Source organism: Sminthopsis crassicaudata, chromosome 5 (genome assembly GCF_048593235.1).
Source record: "Sminthopsis crassicaudata isolate SCR6 chromosome 5, ASM4859323v1, whole genome shotgun sequence".
NCBI classification, from domain to species: Eukaryota; Metazoa; Chordata; class Mammalia; order Dasyuromorphia; family Dasyuridae; genus Sminthopsis; species Sminthopsis crassicaudata.
In genome coordinates, this window is record NC_133621.1 from 179618956 (window position 1) to 179637301 (window position 18346).

Genomic DNA, 18346 nt, shown 5'->3' on the forward strand with positions numbered 1-18346 from the left:
AGTTAAAATTATACATCAATATGTATTTAGTTTTATCATTATCTTCCCCTATGAATATGCCTGCCATAAAAATAATTATTACTCTGGATGCTCCAAATGTAGCTTGGAAATAAGTGACCTTTTTGGGAGGGAAGGCTTATGTAAGCAGAATGCATATTCTATTGATTTCTAGATGGAGGAAGAAATAGAATTCAATTCATTCAAGTAGAACAAAATATATGCTGGATGCTCTATTTCTGTTGTCTGAGGAGCAAAATGGCTACAGTTGGAAAGATTCACTATTAGGATGGACAGAAGGTTAGAAAGTTTTTAAAAACAGCAACTCTTTAAAGACTATTTACTAATTTTCAGGTGGAAGGAGGAACCATATCAATAAAGTCATGGTTTCTTGATGGAATAGATTTAAGAATTTTTCTGGCAAAACTTGAGGAACAAAAGCTTTTCTATGTACAAAAATTCAAGTTTTCTATTTCTGCCTTCTAGCCCACAAAGGAATGCTAGTAATTTTACAATAATTGTGACAATGATATAACCAATTTAAAACAAAAAAACAAAAAACTCCAACTCAATATTGATATCCATTCTCTTTAATCTAGCAATACCACTATTAGATCTGTATCCCTAAGAATTCAAAGAAAAAGAGAAAAGATCTGTTTATACAAAAATATTTATAGTAGCTCTTTTTGTGATGGCAAAGAACTAGAAATTAAGAGGATGCCTGTCAATTGAAGAACTGCTGAACAAATTGTGGTATAAGAAATGATGACCAGGATGGTTTTAGGAAAATCTGATAAGAATTATATGAATTGATGAAAAGTAGAGTGAGCAGAACCAAAAGGACAATGTACAGAAAAATAGCAATTTTCTAAGGATGATCGACTTTGAAAGACTTAGTTACTTTGATCAAGACAATTAAGATAATTCCAAAGGATTCATGACAAAAAGTGCTATCCACTTCCAGATGAACTCTGAATGCAGATTGAAGCATTCTTTCAAAATTTTTTCTATTTTTTTGTTTTTTTTAAGTGTCTGTGTTGCGTTTTCTTTTAAATCATAGTTAATATAGAAATATGTTTTGTATGACTACATATGTATGTTCTCTCAGGGAGGATGAGGTAGAATGGAGGTGAGAGAATCTGGAATTCAAATTTCAAAAGAATGTCAAAAAATTTTTACATGTAATTGAAAAATATCTAATAAAATAAAACACACTGAAAAATATTGATATCAGGTTGATATTTTCATATCAGATTGATATACCACAAATAATTGTCAGTTAAACGGAATTAACAGTTAAAAAAAAGATGATAGCCACCTCATTCTGATGAATCATGTGGGCATAAATGATACTTGTAGAAAGAAGCTAAAAAGTATTTCTAATGGTCATGATGTCCTAGGCAATAAAGACCCTAAGGGTACAGGTTTTTTCCAAAAAGGCAAGCAATGAAAAGGAGAAAAAATTTGGGAGGTTAACTAAGAAGATTATATGTGAGCATAGATCTGGAACTGTCAAAAACAGAAAAGCTAATTACTTTTGATTCGTGTTAAAGACTACTTCATCACTCAAAATAATAAATAAATGCTTTTCCATTTCAACATTTATTCATTCATTCAAATGGTTAGCCCGAAAATGGTGTCATGGAGGATGGAATATAACTACACATGTTACATGAGCATACTGGCAGGAGAGTACCAGATGCAGATATATGTTGTATGAGAAGGAATAGCCAGAGATGCAGAGTGTTTTGGGAGAAGCCTTATCTCTCTGAGTGGCAAAATGCAGAAAGTATATTAGAGGGTCAAGTTTAAGATGAAGGAAAAGTTTATTAACAATAAAATAGAGGATCCAAGGAGCATAATAAAAAGAGCAAGAACATATTGACTAGTAATTAAGAGTAAAATGTGGATGTCAAATATAATAATGATATCATTATTACAAAATGGATAAGTTAAGAGGTATGTGTTTGGGGGGGGTAGGGTTTTGTTTTTTTTTAATGAAAGATAGTGATAAGTTTTAGATATAACTAAATTGTGATGCCAATTATACTCCCAGGTAGAAATTTCTAGTAAGTAGCAAGAATTGGAACTGTAATCAGAGATCTGGGATAGCTGCAAGTTTTATGGAAAGAGAATGGGATTCAAGGAAAAAAAAGATCAAAAAACCCTCATATATCAATTATATATATCCTTATATAATCAATCTAGCAATAGAAGAACTTTTTGTGGTAGCAAAGAGGAAAAAAAGTAGTGTCCATAAACTGAGAAATAGTTAAAAAAAATCTCTAAAACTACACATATATGAAAAATTCAGAGTACAGAAAGACTTAAGTGATACAAAGTAAGCAGAAGGTAGGGGAAACTTCTCTTCCCTTGCTCTCTAAGCAACATAAATGGGAAGAAAATAACTGCTGTCTAATTACAATGACCAAGCTTTGGACTCAGTGAAGAATTGAGAAAATGTACCTCACTTTTTTTCACTGGAGAAGTGGAAAACTAAGAAGGCAGAATTCTTCATATGCTGTCAGATATACTAGATTGATAGGATTTTTAAAAAATTTCTTTCAAAATCTGTTAGAAAAGGAGGCTCACTTAGGAGAGGAAGCATATATTCAGAAATTAATGTAATCTACAATAAAGTATTAAATAAAACAAATAAAGGAAAAATAATGAATGCAATTTAGGCAAAGGAAATAAGTTTAGATCCTAGATTTACTTGTATGACCTTAGGTAAATCCCCATCTCTTCCCTGGCCTCATTTTCTCCTGCAAAATGAGGAAAGAGATTAGACTAGATTGTTGAGATTTCTAAGGCCATTTCTGTTTTTAATATTCTAAAACTGCAGGTTCCTATATATATATATCCATGTAAAGATAACTAAAGCCTTGGAAGTAAAGGAGATTGTCAAGAAAGAGGCTGTTACTATTTGAAACTAACTTGAAGGGAAGTTTCAATGGAGTGCTTATGCAACTATTCTCAGTTATGTTCAACATTTTTTAACACATTTATTAAATTTTCAGGTGATAAAGCTGAACATTTTCAGTGACAAATTAAGGATCCAAAATGTTTTTGGCACTCTATGATCTGAATCCTAACAAGGTAATTTAGAGAAAAATAAAATAAAATCTTGCATATCAACCTCACAAATATAAGATGGTGAGTCAATATTATTGTCAAGACATAAAGCATGGGTAGATACCAGTTCATATGAAAAAAAATCTGAGAGTCTTGCATTATAATCTGCATATTCAATGATTCATATTGGATAATCAGCTGATAAGAGTGCCAAAAAGTGTAATATAATCATAGACTATGGCAAGTGAGGCACAATGGCTAGAAAGAGGGAGGTGATAGTACCAATGTACTTTGCCCAAGCCAGAGATTTATAAATGGGAAAATATAGAATGTGAAGAAAAAGACTCAAGATTTAGGTTTACCTTACTACTTAAATGATCTCAAGGTAACTTTAAATACATATCCCTACTACTATCATTGTCTTTAAAAACATCTAATTTTTTCCATGTTTAATCGCTATTTTACAACAGAATTTATTCTGAATATAAATCTTTTCTCTGTGCAGAATATTTTCCCTTTAGGTCATTTTACTTAGCTAATACTTTTAGCAATTATGTTTTAGAAGGCTGAAACTATAGTTAAATTTTATTATCATCAGCCCCCAAATTGACAATTTTTAGTAGCAAATGTCAGAAATACTAATTTCTAGACCATTTAGATAAAACACAGCTTTTATTATAAAAATCTCAGAGTAAATATTCAAAAATTAGCATTTTTAATGACCACAAATAAAATTGTTAGATATAAAATAATCTTTTTTTGTTTCTTGTGGCACAAAATACTTTATTAAATAAATTAACTTATTTTGTTCCAAATGGAACAATGTAAGTTGTTTTCTAAATTTTCTTCATTAATATTTTTTACAAATACTTCACTACTTTTCATAAAGAATTTTAAAATTTAAGATATTAAAAAAAATAAGATAAGCACAACTTTCAGTTCACACTGGTAATAACAACACATTTCCTGAAAGATAATGCTCAAATAAATTTTATGTTTGAAAATGGAGTAAAACATTATTAATATTTTGATATCTTTAATATTAAAATATGCTTAATAATGAATTTGAATATTGCCAATAAACTACAGAGAAGACCCTTCTTGTGACATTCTCTAATTTTGACAATTGCCTTTGTTTTGATTAAATACAAGCTGATACAAAATCACTTGCTAAGTAAAGAAAGGGAGATGGTGTGGTGATGATTCTATACATCCCATTATAAAATAGACTAAATTGGTAATGGAGAAATTAAAGGAGGCACTCTCCTCAAAAATATTCCATATATATTTCACATAGTAAAGATTCCTTTCAATAAGCTCCATTTAGAAACATCTTTTAGGATGTTAATTCTATTTTTAAAATAATATCCTAAAATTCTAATAGTAATAGAACAGCCCCTGAGAACCCAATCCTTCCTAAAACACCACTTAAAATCTGAGGGTGTCTTTTTTTTTTTTTTTAATGCTTCTAAAATATCCCCTGCATATTCAAAATATCTTAAGTACTAATAAGCAAGAAAATTCCAGAAATCCCACCTGATGATCCAAGTATAGGGTGTTCTTTTGAAGATGATGTGAAAGAATCTCATTCTAGTAGATGCCAGTCAAACAGAAAAAGGACAGGGACAGAAAGTCAGGACAGGAGTCATAAAAAAGGTCAATTTCTTTTAAAATAGGAAAATGACTAGTTTACTTTTTTACTAAAATTAGAGGACATACTCATTTTTATACAAATTTCCAAACGTATTGTATAATGTGCAAGATGTGACATGCAAAAGCGCAAATGACATCTAAACATAAAATTACATATAAACAAATACATGTTTAAATTGAATAAGAAAAATATTAAATGAGTCCAACTAATAAGCTATCAGCTTTAAGTTTTAACATGGAAATAGAAAAAATTTTTCTGAAATATGTTACTTGTTAAACATAGTCAATGACATCCATAAAAAGTTTCCATGACTTCTCAAATCAAAAGAAAAAGCTATGAACCCTTTGAGAATTTGGCCATATAATAATTTACTTTTTAATCAAAAATATTTTACATCTTGAAATGGAAAGATGAAATAGAAGGTACTATTATTTAAGAATTTTTTTTACTCAACACCTTCTTTTCTAATCACTACATACAGTATCTCTCCTTTAAAAATTAAATATGAATATAATATAGTACATCTCTCAATTATTAAATGTGATTTCAGAAGGTCTGGTTTGTATCCTATTTGTATTTTGTTTTGACATAATAAATAAATAAATAGGGCTCAGAGCTCAAAAGGTTAATAGTAGGATATGATGTTTATCACAGCGATAGCATTATGCTTGGCAACAATGGCAATGTAGAAAATGTGATTAATAAGTGGTTCAAAATTAGTGATGATGATAGGTGATACATATTAATTACTTTATAGCTGACCTTTGGACAGTGGGCCTCAAGTTTGAGTTGCATGAGTTGTGCTAATGTATTTTCCCGGATACTACTCAGTTCAGCTTGCTGCCGTCTCAGCTTTATTAGCAGCAGTGTGAGCTCCTCTGGCTGAAGGAGTGTAATTTAAGAATCCAAATAGTGGAAAACATTAATTATTTTTTTAAATGACAGTTACTTATACCAAGATTTCTTGGAAAGTTTCCTTTGGTGGTCAACAAGCTGAAACATCAATCATAGCACCTAGATAATACAGGTATTACTTAAATGAATACATGTATATATATAAAATAATAGAAATAGCATTACTTTTTATGCTACAAAAAAATACCATTATAAAACATTATCAGAAACTTCACCCACAAAAGCTCTCTTCTCAAAGCAATGGAGAGGGTATTTGAATATTATATATATCACGCACAGGTGAAGAGAAAATACAGGCCTATAATAAAAATTAAAAAGATTTACAGTGAGGATGGGCTAAGCATTGAGCTGAGCATAAAAGGCTTAGTTCACTGTATTAAAGATTTCCTGTAAAACAGTGTCTAGTTCAGTGGGAAGAATACTGGGCTTAAGGCTCTGAGTTCAAATCTTGTCTCTGACACTTTCTGCTTGTGTGACTTTGGGAAAGCCATTTACAAGCCATAGGCTTTATTTGTAAAAATGAAGGAATTAGATTAAATATGACCCAGAAGCTCCTTAATATTTTAGGTCTGTGACACTATGAATAACAATGATCTCAAATATTTTGCATAAAATGAAAAAATTCTCGAGTGATTAAAAAAAATTATTTTACAGTGTAGAAAGCAAATGAAAAGATAAAATTTACATTTTAATGTTCTTGATTAATGCTTTCACTACATTTTCCAAATTTAACATTCTAATTATCTTTAAAATGAAAATATTACCTTTCACTGGCAGAAGTATCTAGTACAAATATGTATACTGCCACGTACACACATAGAAAACATAAGATCTTAACTTTTCTCAACATACACGGAACATTTTATCACAAGTTCCCAAGGGAACATTCTTAGACTGTTTTTCTCTCAGAGAAATGTAGGAAGGTGTAATCCTTGGCAGCTGTATATAGAAAAATGATTGTACAGTGATTCTAAAGCTATGCTGTCCTTTAATAAAAACAAAAAAAAAAAAATTGGGCTAGGTCAAAGAAAGAATATTCTCTCTTACCATAGGGTACTTTTATATCTTGTAGAAACAAACTAAAAAATTTTGTAGACTACACATAGGTTTTCAGTAGCAACACAAAATTTTCTGTTTAAGGTCTTATTTTGTTTTCTGATGTCAAACATAATTTTTTTTTAAGTTTCTTTTTACTATTTATTTTCTACTCCAAAACAGTTCTTTGAGAATAACTATTTCCAGATAATTGGAATATCATTAAGAATTAACAAATTTTGGTGGGAAAACACCAGAAAAAATAAGGTTGGCCAAGTTCCTCACATACATAAAGAGAGTTCCAAAAGTTTAAGTGAAATCTTAAGCTTTAATAGTGTACCACGGACATAGTTAAAAGTTTTAATTGCTTAAAAAAGCACTAAGACTTTTGGGACACACCATATACTCTTCTAAACCAACATATTTCTCAAAACAGCCATCTAAACTAAAGAATTCCAAAGTAATATTCCAAAAACTCTTAGGACTTTCATATGTTAGGATAGCTTACAGATTATGAAGATCTTGCCAATGAGGAGGGAAGGAAGGAAAGTTATGAGATTTTTATATTTAAAAAAAACAAAGAAAAAAAGAAAAAGGGACAGCAAATCATTTTGGAATAAGAAATAAAAGGAAGAATCTTAGACATATGAGGAACACTCTGTTTGATTAAGAAGATGAAAAACAAACTCTGATGAAAAGTTTAGCCCCATATAAAATTTAACTAGATGATAACATTCAAGTCAATGCTAAAGGCAGTTCTTATTGGAAAAAGAACTGTTGGCAAATCACTTTATTTTAAATGCCCACCAGAGGGAGCAAGAAGCATTAAGTTCAATAAATGGATAATAGACAAGAAAACCATACATCAAAAGATGTAAATAAATCCCTCAGGATTGAGAAACATTAGGGTCCTTGAAGAAAATTTGGAAAGGTTCACAGAAATAAGTTCACATAAAGAGTAAATATTAGGAATAGTATTCAAAATTAGGTTATCTTTTAATAGAGTATATAGAGCAAGACAAAGTTGGACAGGGCATTTCAACATGCTATTTTTAACCAATCATTTATAAGGACCATTCAATTATTCTCAAAAATGACTCCCACCCACGCACTTTAGCCCTATAGTCCCTTTAAAAGCAACAGACATACTTTTACACTTCTGAACATATGTGTTCACAGCTCAGCAGGAGCTGTGTAATATACTGATTTGGTTACCCACAGAATGGGGTTTTCTTTCATCAAGGAAATGAGTATAATGGGGTGACAAGAGGACTCAATCTGAAGAAACTGCATCAGTAGTGACTGTAACTACTACCTAGACATGTAACTTCAAGGAAATCAAGATCTCTCTAGGTATTAGCTGCTATATATTTAAACTGATGAAGTTGAACAAGACAATCTCAAGATTCCTCCAAATTCAATTTTAAAAATAGGCATGATTCTATTGGTCTTGACTGATAAAATGCTTTTCTTAGCATATAAAACATTAAACATTAAAATTTAAGTTTTCTGAGAAAAGCACCGAGAATTAGATAGTAGAATGAATAGTGAAAAAGGAAATTAAATGAGGAAAAATAATTTCTTTTGTACAAAACTATCATTGATATCTAACAAAAAATTAAAGAAATTGCTATGTGTGCTGAATATTAAAGTTCCTAAAATAATGCGGCTTTCACAATTATTGAATAAAAAATGTAATTAATTATTTGTCTTCTAGGAGGGTTGTGAATGAAGAATACTGAGTATTATGAAGATAAACATAATACATACACAGATATCCATTTTTTAGAGACCTCAAGGTTTTTTCATGATACTTTTTACTGAAGTTTCTTTCTTTCTTTCTCTTTCTTTTTTTTCCCCCATAGATGTAATTGGGATTAAGTGACTTGCTTAGGGCTACACAGCTACTAAGTGTCTGAGGCTAGACTCCGGGACTGGTGCTTGGTACTTTTTACTTTCAAAATTATTTAATATGGTTCTTGTCAGAAGTGGCCTAGCAGATAGTAAATGATTCAGAACTAAGTAAATAACCTGAGTCATATATTAAGTAAGAGTTACAAAGCTTCTTAGTGTCAGAGGTAGGATTTGAATTAAAAAAAAAAAAAGCTGATATTTACATAGTATTTATGGTATGCAAAGCCCTTTATAAATGTTACTTTATCCTCACAACAATCCTAGGAGGTGGGTGTTATTATTACCTCCATTTTAGAGATGCTGAAGCAGACAGGGGGTGACCAACTTAGTCAGAATAACACAGTTTCTAAGTGAAATGTGAGAGATTTGAAATCAGGCCTCCCTGATTTGGGATCCAGTGTTTTATCCATTGAGTCACTTAACTGTCCTTTAATCTAAGGCTAACACTTATCCAATATCTTCAAATTCCTTCATGTGTAATAAATATTATTCTAAATGGAAATAATTCTATGTATTTATAAAAATTCCAAAATTTAGAATAAGACACTGTGTTTAAAATTTATGTATTATGTTTAAATCTTGCACATTAACTATGGACATACCACAAATGAAATTATTTAAATGAATACCTATTTTGCTTGTAATAGAGCCCTAGTCAGGGCTTATAGGGGTATAGAAATATAACATATTTATCTATTATAATCTGGAGCTAGCATGCTTCTCACAGAAATAAAATATACTTCATATGAAATATATAGCTTCAGAATCAGTAAGATCTGAGTTCAAACCCCATTTTTAACATAACAGGTATGTTATCCAGAACAAGTCACTTAATCTCTCAGTGTCTAAGGCAACCCTCTGTAAGATTACAAATGAAGGAGCAGTTGCTGATATACATTGCTAGATTCCTATGTTGATGACACTGCAAGTCTCTCTAAACCCAAAATTAATGCTCCTCTTGCAATTCTCTAATATACTTAATCTATATAAAATAACAAGTATAATTCATATAAGCAAACTTGTAAATTACAACAAAAATACAATAAAGTGGTAATGTTGATTATTATTTTTGGCTTATGGAATCTATTACATTATGTCTTTAAAGTTGATAAAAACCAACCTAACAGTTGTTAAAATGTAGCTATAGTTGTAAAAGACTATATATTTAGATATTGAAATACAAACAGTTTGAATCCTGGTTTTGTACTCATTGAGTCACATACTTAAAAATAACATTTAATATATGACAATATATATCATTAAAAAAAAAAATTTGCAATCCTCCCCTAAAAGTAACTATTTTGTTGCAATACACCTCTAAGAATAAAATAAAAAAAAAAAATAAAAGAAAAAGAAAATTAATGCCATCTGTACTTTTGTTGTTATATATATCATCCTTAGATAAAATATGACGTGCCAAAAAATTTCAGCTCACCGTCTTGCCTTGGAGGCTTTGGGGATTAACTGGTTGTAAAGTCAAGCCTGCTGGCATCGACCTTCGATCAGGTACAAAAACATGCTAGAGAAATAAAGGAACAATATAACCCCTGTGTTGAATTGTGTTTTTGTAGTTTTTCTGGGGAGGGATAGAGGAGTGCATAGGGTGTCAAGGTCAGTCACTCAAAATGTTAAGTAGAGTTTTACACCGTAAAAACATTCGAAATTATTCATCGCGTTGGTGAAAGGAGCCAGATACTAAGCCAACTTTTGTTAATTCAAAACCCAGATGCTAAATACAGGCTAATTCTACCACTTGTATTTAATATAAGGATCATGGTTTGGTGGAATTTTTGGTGCAGACATTTAGTCTGCTGGGAACTGGAGAGAAACCACTCATTCACCTCACACAGTTAGTTAAGTTCTGCTTAGTAGTACAAAGAACACAGAGATGTATATGGTATAAACTTAGAGAAGATAAGCCTTATTTAAAATGATTTGACCCAAGAGAAAATTAATCAACTTTACCAAAGAAAGATTTATTGAGATTAAAAATACGATAGGATGAAATGGGAATGTATTATGAAATCTTCTGGGAGCCACTTTAAAAAAAAACATTTTAGACATGCTTTAAGTATACTTTTAGATGAACAACTGTCAAAGAACAAATCAAAATCAAAATAAAATATTTTTAAAAACCTAATGAAACTGTGACCATGACTTAGGCTAAGGAAGACTGATTTATTGTGCTTAATATTAAAAATATATATGTTTGTGAAATACAGAGCTTTATTCTTTGGTCTTAAAAGTCTACTTGAAAGTATTACTTAAAAAGCTAAATACTTATGCTGATAGTAAATTTCAAAATCTTATATAGTAGTGAAATGTAAACATTTCAACACATTCAATATAATCAATAATTGGAGATTAATCACTATAAACTCCTTGTAGACTGGGACCATTTTCACTTTTATTTTTCTCTGACACCTCTTGTTGAGTTTTGGGTGCCATAATTTGTGCCATTCATAAAACTCTACAAAGGGCTGTTACCAAATCTATTCTCTAAAGAACTTTCTTTGTGATCCTAGGAGATAAATTTTCTACCCTGGGTTTGATATTGATTTTGGAACTTTAAACCAAAGCATTGGAGCATTACATATGCAAATAAAACTCAGGATATTTATATAAGTAAATTAAATATATACTTAGTGAATATTTTACCTTTGGGTGATGTACTCTGTGCCTGCGATCCACTGTTATATCTCCTCTCTGTATTGGTGAAGAGACTTCTGATCTGTAAGTTCGTTGAGGAGAATATCCTTGATAAGCAGCTATTGAACCATGGGAAGGTGATGTAGGAATAGAGTGCATTGTTTGGTCAGAAATATTAATCATAGTTTTAGGACTATTTAAAGTGCTATGTCTAGTGAGGGTATTTTGCTTATTGTAGTACTGACGCTGCTGCCATTCATAGAGCTGCCACATTGTGTCATCTCTCATGGATCTCCGTTTTTCTTCTGGTGGTAATCCCATTGTCCTGTCATGAACTGATGGGGTGATACTGCATATGCTCTCGGGTCTTGTCTTGCTATTTCTTGGGAGGGTTCTGTAGCCTTCAGGATAGCGAGGGACAACATGGGTTCTGTGGCTTGGCATATTTCTTGGTAATGTCTGGTAAGATATCACACTGAAAAAAAATTTAATTTAAGAATGATAGAGCCAATCTATAAAGAGGAATGCATTAATTATTACTTTAGTTAACTACAACTTTGTTACTCCATATAAGACTGAAATACAACATAAAGAAAAATTATAAATTACAACTAAAATTCATTTTAATAAAGTCAGAAATATCCTATAACTTAATTCAATTCACCTATAACTACAAATAACATTTTAATAAATTCTTATAGATGTGTTTTGTTTTTTATAATATAAACATTTACAGGATACTCCTACACTGTGAGAAGCTAGTAAAATAAATAGTATAGTGAACTCATCTCAAAGAGCACTCTTCATTTCCCATTTGTAGTACCCTGTCTGGCATCTTTAAAAAGAAGAAGAAGAAAAAAAAATAGAAAAAAATAAATTTCTTGAAATAAATATGTACAGTAGTCAAGGAAAACATCCCTGAAATTTGTTCACAGAGCTTAAAGACCTTTGATTAGAACAGTAGCTTTTCTTTCTGTACCTTTTTTTTTCTGTTACAGTATAGAATGCATGTGCCCATTTTAATATGCCTATTAATTAACTTTCAGGCATTAATGGTCACTTTGTCCCAACAGTCCCATTGCATTCAGATCCCCAAGCAGATTAAAGTTAAGTTCAGAATAATTCAAGCAGATTACTTATTAAATTAAATGGGAACTAGACTTACTACACAATGAAGCTTCTCTTTAATTGGGACAGCTGGGTGGTACAGTGGATGGAGTATCTAGTTCTGGAATTAGGAAGACCTGAGTTCAAATTCAGCTTCAAGATATTTACTAGTTGTGTAACCTTGAGCAACTTTGTTTGCCTAACTTTCCTATTCTATAAAATGAAAATAATAATAGCACTTACCTCTTAGGATTATTGTGAGAATCAAATGAGACAATAATTGTAAAGTGCTTAGGACAATGCCTGACACATAAAAGATGCTATATAATTGTAAGCGACTAATATTGAAATATGGTTGAAAAATACATTGATGTCATGACAGTACTTATGAGGTACTTTAGCAGACTGCTGAATCAGTTTGAGTCTTGATGACCAATAGGGGCAAAACAGGTTATGGAGATCTAGCCTCACAAAACTGAAAATGTAAAACAGATTTCGTTTGACAATTTCCTTCTCAATATAAGTCCAATCGTATTCCTATCTTTGTAGTTCTAGTGCCCACTTTACTATGTAATAGGAATACCATTTAATTACCAAAAAGCAAATATTGCCTTTTAGCAAAGGCAAATTAAAGTATATGTCATTTCTTAATATGCTAGAATTGGGGAAACCATTGGAAATACGAATGCAGGCCTAACGTTTTTAGAACTTTTCCACGCACATTTGTGCATGTGTGAGAAAGTGTCAGCTTCTCTGGTGATCATTAAAATTTAGGTCACTATTGTGTGCTGCTAATTACTGATTGTGTCAGTGGAACTGTTGTTCAATATGTTATTGATTTTAGTCCCAAAAAAGCCTTGTGAAAATATTACTGCACTATGAAACAGCAAAATAACATAACATAAAACTACATTTTGTAAACAACAACAACAACAAAGAAAATATAAATAGCAGCTCCCAACTGGTTAGCCTCAGAAGTAATTCTGGGATAGATTTTTAGACATTCAATTTGAGTCTGGCTAGCATTACTGACTATGTGAACTGACAGTTGTAGAACAAAAATATGGAGAAATATTATCAGACAGAAAAAGGAGTTTTCATGTATTCAAGCAAAAACAATCAAATGATCCCCCTGAAAGTTATCCTTATGGCTCTGTCTTATGAATGAATGAAAACACATTTATTAAAAGATTACTGTGTTATGTGCTAGGAATACAAGTAGAAATGATAATACCTACTCGTAAGGAGCTCACACTCTAATTAAGGAGATAACTCCATATAGAAAAGTTCAGTTGCAGTGGAGACAAAAAAGTCTTTAAGTTCTAAAGATCCAACAGCAAAGTAGATGGTAGAGCCCAGGGCTCCTTAAGAGTATACTAGTGGGTGGGGCAGCTAGATGGCACAATGGATAGAGCACCAGCCCTGAATTCAGGAGGACCCGAGTTCAAATCTAGTCTCAAACACTTCCTAGCTGTGTGACCCTGGGCAAGTCACTTAACCCCAGGCTCAGGGAAAAAAAAAAAAAAAAAAAGAGTGTACTAGTGGGTTATATGCAGAGCTGCAGGGAAGACCGAAAAAACTACAGGACTATCTTTTCAGAGGTACTTTTCTTCAAAGCTCTATGAAAATTTTAATTGTATTTTATTCATATTATTTATTTTTGATATAGAGACATCTTAAGTCATAAGTATTATTTCTTACCCTCTTCATCAATAGTTAATATACTCCTACCATTTATATATTCCCCATCTCAATTATCCTGAATTTAAAAATGTTAAAAAACTGTTCACTCACCCTTATTGCCCATTCTCTTATTTCTACCCGCCTTGACTTAAACTCTCCAATATCCCACTTTCTACCTCTTTCCATAAAACCATTCACTGATAAAATTTACTTTCATCTTAAATCTTTTCTCATTCTTTTCAATCTCAGGTTCTCAGACCAGCTCCCTCCTGAGATCACAGATGTGTTGGTCACTGTTGCCAATACTTTTTCTCATTTCCCTCTGATTCTCTGGTGGGAGAGCTGCCCTATTGCTTTCCACTTACAAACTCACTCTTTGCCACTATCATCTGAGAATTTCTTCTCCTTTTGGTTTCACTCAATCCACATACAAAACTCTGAGAATTCTGGTAGGTGTTGATGACCAGTCTTCAAGACACTTTTCTTAGTAAGTCCAGTGCTTGATAGAGTGTTTCTCTCCTCAACTCCTGCCCTTATACTGTGGGACTTCAACGTGTCTTAGCTTCCTCATTTCCTATGACCCATTCATCCACTTCACCTCAGTTATAGATATGGTCATGCCAAATTCATGAACTCTCAAAGTCTCCTTTCTGATAACAAACTGCTGTCATTCCACTTTTCTGTCCTGCAATTCCAAATCCAATTTTTAGTTATAATCGTGACCTCTAGTCTTTTGATCCTTTAGTTCTTTTCCAGGCCACCAGCTGAGAAATGTAGTCACCCTTAGCTACACTTTCCTCTCTTACTCATTTTGACACCTCAGTGAACTGGTTCAACTCTTACATTATGATTTTCTTTTGGGTCTATTGCCATCATATCCTACCACTAATTTTTTTTTAATTTTTATTATTATAGCTTTTTATTTACAAGATATATGCATGGTTAATTTTACATCATTGACCTTTGCCAAGCCCTTTGTTCCAATTTCCCTCCTCGTTCCCCCCAACTCCCTCCCTCAGATTGCAGGTTGACCAATATATGTTACATATGTTAAAGTATAAATTAAATACAATATATGTATACATGTCCAAACAGTTAACCTATCACTAATCTTGTCCTTCTGAGCTTTAGTTCTCAATTACTCCCACCATTTGCATCTTCTACAAATCTAAAGAGAATCAGAAAACTGAGCTGAGTGGATCTACAACAAATTTTTGTTAACTAATCTCAAGGTTTATGTGAAAATACTAGAAAGAGTAAGAATTAATGGACTGAAATATAACTATATAAGATAGCCAAAATCATGCAGCCTATTTTCTCCTACAATTATTTAAGAACAATGCTGGTCAAGTAGTGTATGGGAAATCAAAGGAGAAATTGCAGTGGATGATCAATCTAGGTCAAGATCATGTATATGGTCTATATGCAAGTAACATGGGCAGATTCTTTTAATATACTTCACAAAATAAGATATCTCATGTAAAAAAACCTAACACGGAAAATAGATCAAAGAGAGCTATTTAAGAAGTCACAATGATATAGACTTGAAACCAAGAATATCTAATATTTAACAACTGAACTTTTAACAAAATAGAGAGCTTCCAAATTTTTGACTCTGAAATAAAACTACAGAAGTAAAGAAGAACAGAAAAACGGTAAATAAAATGAGCAGTTGGAAAACAATTTTATAGGGATGAAGTGAAAAGCAAGTGTTAAGAACTGTAATACCAACAGTGGTCAAAGAAAACAAATAAGAAGAGAGTTTGGATATGATTTTTGCTACATTTGGATGACCTTAAAAGGAAGGAATAAAATGTATTTATATAATCAGGGGGTGTAAGCAGAAATCTAAAATAAGGAAAGGATAGAGGAACACTCATTTAAAACAAATTTTTTCATTCAGTTTTTAAAAAACTGAGTTCCAAAATTCCTACTTTTCTATCTTCCCTCCCAAAATGGTAAGCAGTTTTATATGAAATTATGTGAAATACATTTCCATATTAATCATGTTGTAAAAGAAAACAGACCAAAAAAGAACAAAAACAAAAGAATAACAAAACACAAGAAAAAAATTTAATAAAATGAAAAATTGTACACTTTAAACTACATTCAGACTACCAGTTCTTTCTCTGGAAGTGAACAGTATTTTCATCATGAATCCTTTGGAATTATCTAGATAACTGTAATATTGAGATAATTAAAAATATATCAACACCATAAAAACAACCAATTTTGAAAATCTTATGGAAATATTATCAGTTATCTATCACAGTTTCAAAAGACTGATGATCTCAAAGAGAGGTGATGGATTCTATATATAGAGGCAGACATTTTTGGACATGGCCAGAATAAGAATGAGATTTACTTTGCTCTGCATATTTGCTGCTAGCATTTACTTTTTTTTTTCTTTTTTTTTTTTTAGTTAAAGCTTTTTATTTTCATAATATATGCATGGATAATTTTCAGCATTCACTCTTGCAAAATCCAAATTTTTTTCCTCCCTTCCCCCCCACCTCCTCCCTTAAAATAGCAAGTAATCTAATATGTTAAAAAATGTGCAATTCTTCTATACGTATTTCCACAAATATCATGCTGTACACATTTACTTATTTTTCCCCTCATGGAAAGGGAATGACAGAAAACAGACAGATGTTTGCTAACTGAAAAATATATAATTAAAAAACAAACAAACAAACAAACAAAAAACCAAAAAAAACAAAAACACCAAAATCAAGAGCAACAATCAGCTGCAATGGAAAAATTAGAAGCCTTTCCAATACAATCTTTCCAATAAAGATGGGTCTGATATCTATAGCAATATTATTTGTTACAGTTCTGGAAATACAAACTATAGTATTATACATACAAAAGAAATTGAAAGAATAAGTATAGGCAAAGAATAAACAAATTACTGGTTTTTGCAGATATTATGTTGGTTTCCTCAGTCTTTCCTAGAAATTCAATAAAAAATTACTAGAAAAAATAACCTCAGTAAAAGTAGGATATGCTTAGGGAAATCAGTCTTTCTGTGCATTACCAATAAAAACAGGTATAGAGAAAATAAAGTCATAATTGAACCATGATAATATAATAAATGATAACAAAAGGAAGGTGAGTGGCTTATTAGACCAGAACTCAATTACATACTTATAAAACAATTTGAGTTACAAATTAATAAAGAATGCCAGAGGGAGAGATCAAGAACACAACATCCAAAGCAAATGAACAAAATACTCACAATGTATGAATGCCCACAATAAGTTCCAAATGAATATTTGGACCTAGAGCTAAAAGGTCAACTCCATTAGTGGACGTGGGAAGTAGTTACCATCCATAGTTATAGAAAGGAGAATCTATCTTTTTTTAAAATTTCAATAGTATTTTATTTTTCCAATTACATGTAAAAATAGTTTTCAACATTCATTTTTGTAAAATTTTGAATTCCAATTTTTTTCTCCTTCCATCCTTTACTTCCTCCTTCCTCAAGGCAGCAAGCAATGTGATATAGGTTTATACATATACAATCATTTAAAAAATATTTCCCTATTAGTCATGTTGTGAAAGAAAAATTAAAACAAAAGGGAAAAAGCATGAGAAAAAAAGCAAACAAGAACAACAAAAGGGTGAAAATAGTATGCTTTGATATACAGTCTCCAGAGGTTCTCTCTCTGGTTGTAAATGGTATTTTATATCCCTAGTCTAAGTGGATTAAGTATTGCAGAAAAGAGCTAAGTCTATTATAGATGATTATCACATAATCTTGCTGTTATTAGGTACTGTGTTCTCCTAGTCTGCTTACTTCACTCAGTATCAGTTCATGCAAGTCTTTCCAGGTTTTTTTGAAATCAGCCTGCTCATCATTTCTTATAGAACAATAATATTCTATCACATTTATATATTGTAACCAATTCAGCCATTTCACAGTTGATGAGCATCCACTCAATTAAGGAAAAATTATCACTACCAAAAAGGGATAGAAAGGATTACAGGCAATAATATGATTAATTTTGATTATAAAAAATTGAAAAGGTTTTGCTTAACTATCAAACCTTATAATCAATCTTTTTTTGATCTCCAAAATCTTGATAAGAATTCACACATTTCATAAGCAGTTATCCTTGATGAAAAATTGATATAGGGAGCAGACAAACTTGTACAAATCTTGTCAATTGAAAAGTACAGTGGATACAAGACCCAATTATGCTTATAATTCATTGCTGACTAAAAGAGAACACTGGCTTCATTAATGCAAAATTCTATTTTGAATGTTTTTATCCAAGAAGATTTTTTTCATCTGCACATTAAAATAATACAATA

At 31.3% G+C, this 18346-nt stretch overlaps 1 protein-coding gene across 37 annotated transcripts in view; it reads right to left on the reverse strand.

Annotated features, from left to right (window-relative positions):
* PLEKHA5 (pleckstrin homology domain containing A5) overlaps positions 1 to 18346 on the reverse strand; it is a 176365-nt gene that overhangs the window by 43891 nt on the left and 114128 nt on the right. For 18 of the 37 annotated variants that reach the window (XR_012482460.1, XM_074268910.1, XM_074268934.1 and 15 more), the window contains 4 exons: positions 11249 to 11714; positions 10026 to 10109; positions 5489 to 5608; positions 4609 to 4662 (listed from right to left, as the gene is read on the reverse strand). Coding sequence is in view for 35 of the 37 variants with exons in the window: in XM_074268910.1 (XP_074125011.1) it covers positions 4609 to 4662; positions 5489 to 5608; positions 10026 to 10109; positions 11249 to 11714 (724 nt within the window). In the remaining 2 variants the exon portion in view is untranslated. The remainder of the gene's footprint in view (positions 1 to 4608; positions 4663 to 5488; positions 5609 to 10025; positions 10110 to 11248; positions 11715 to 18346) is intronic. The other 19 variants (XR_012482461.1, XM_074268914.1, XM_074268937.1 and 16 more) reach the window with 3 other exon arrangements.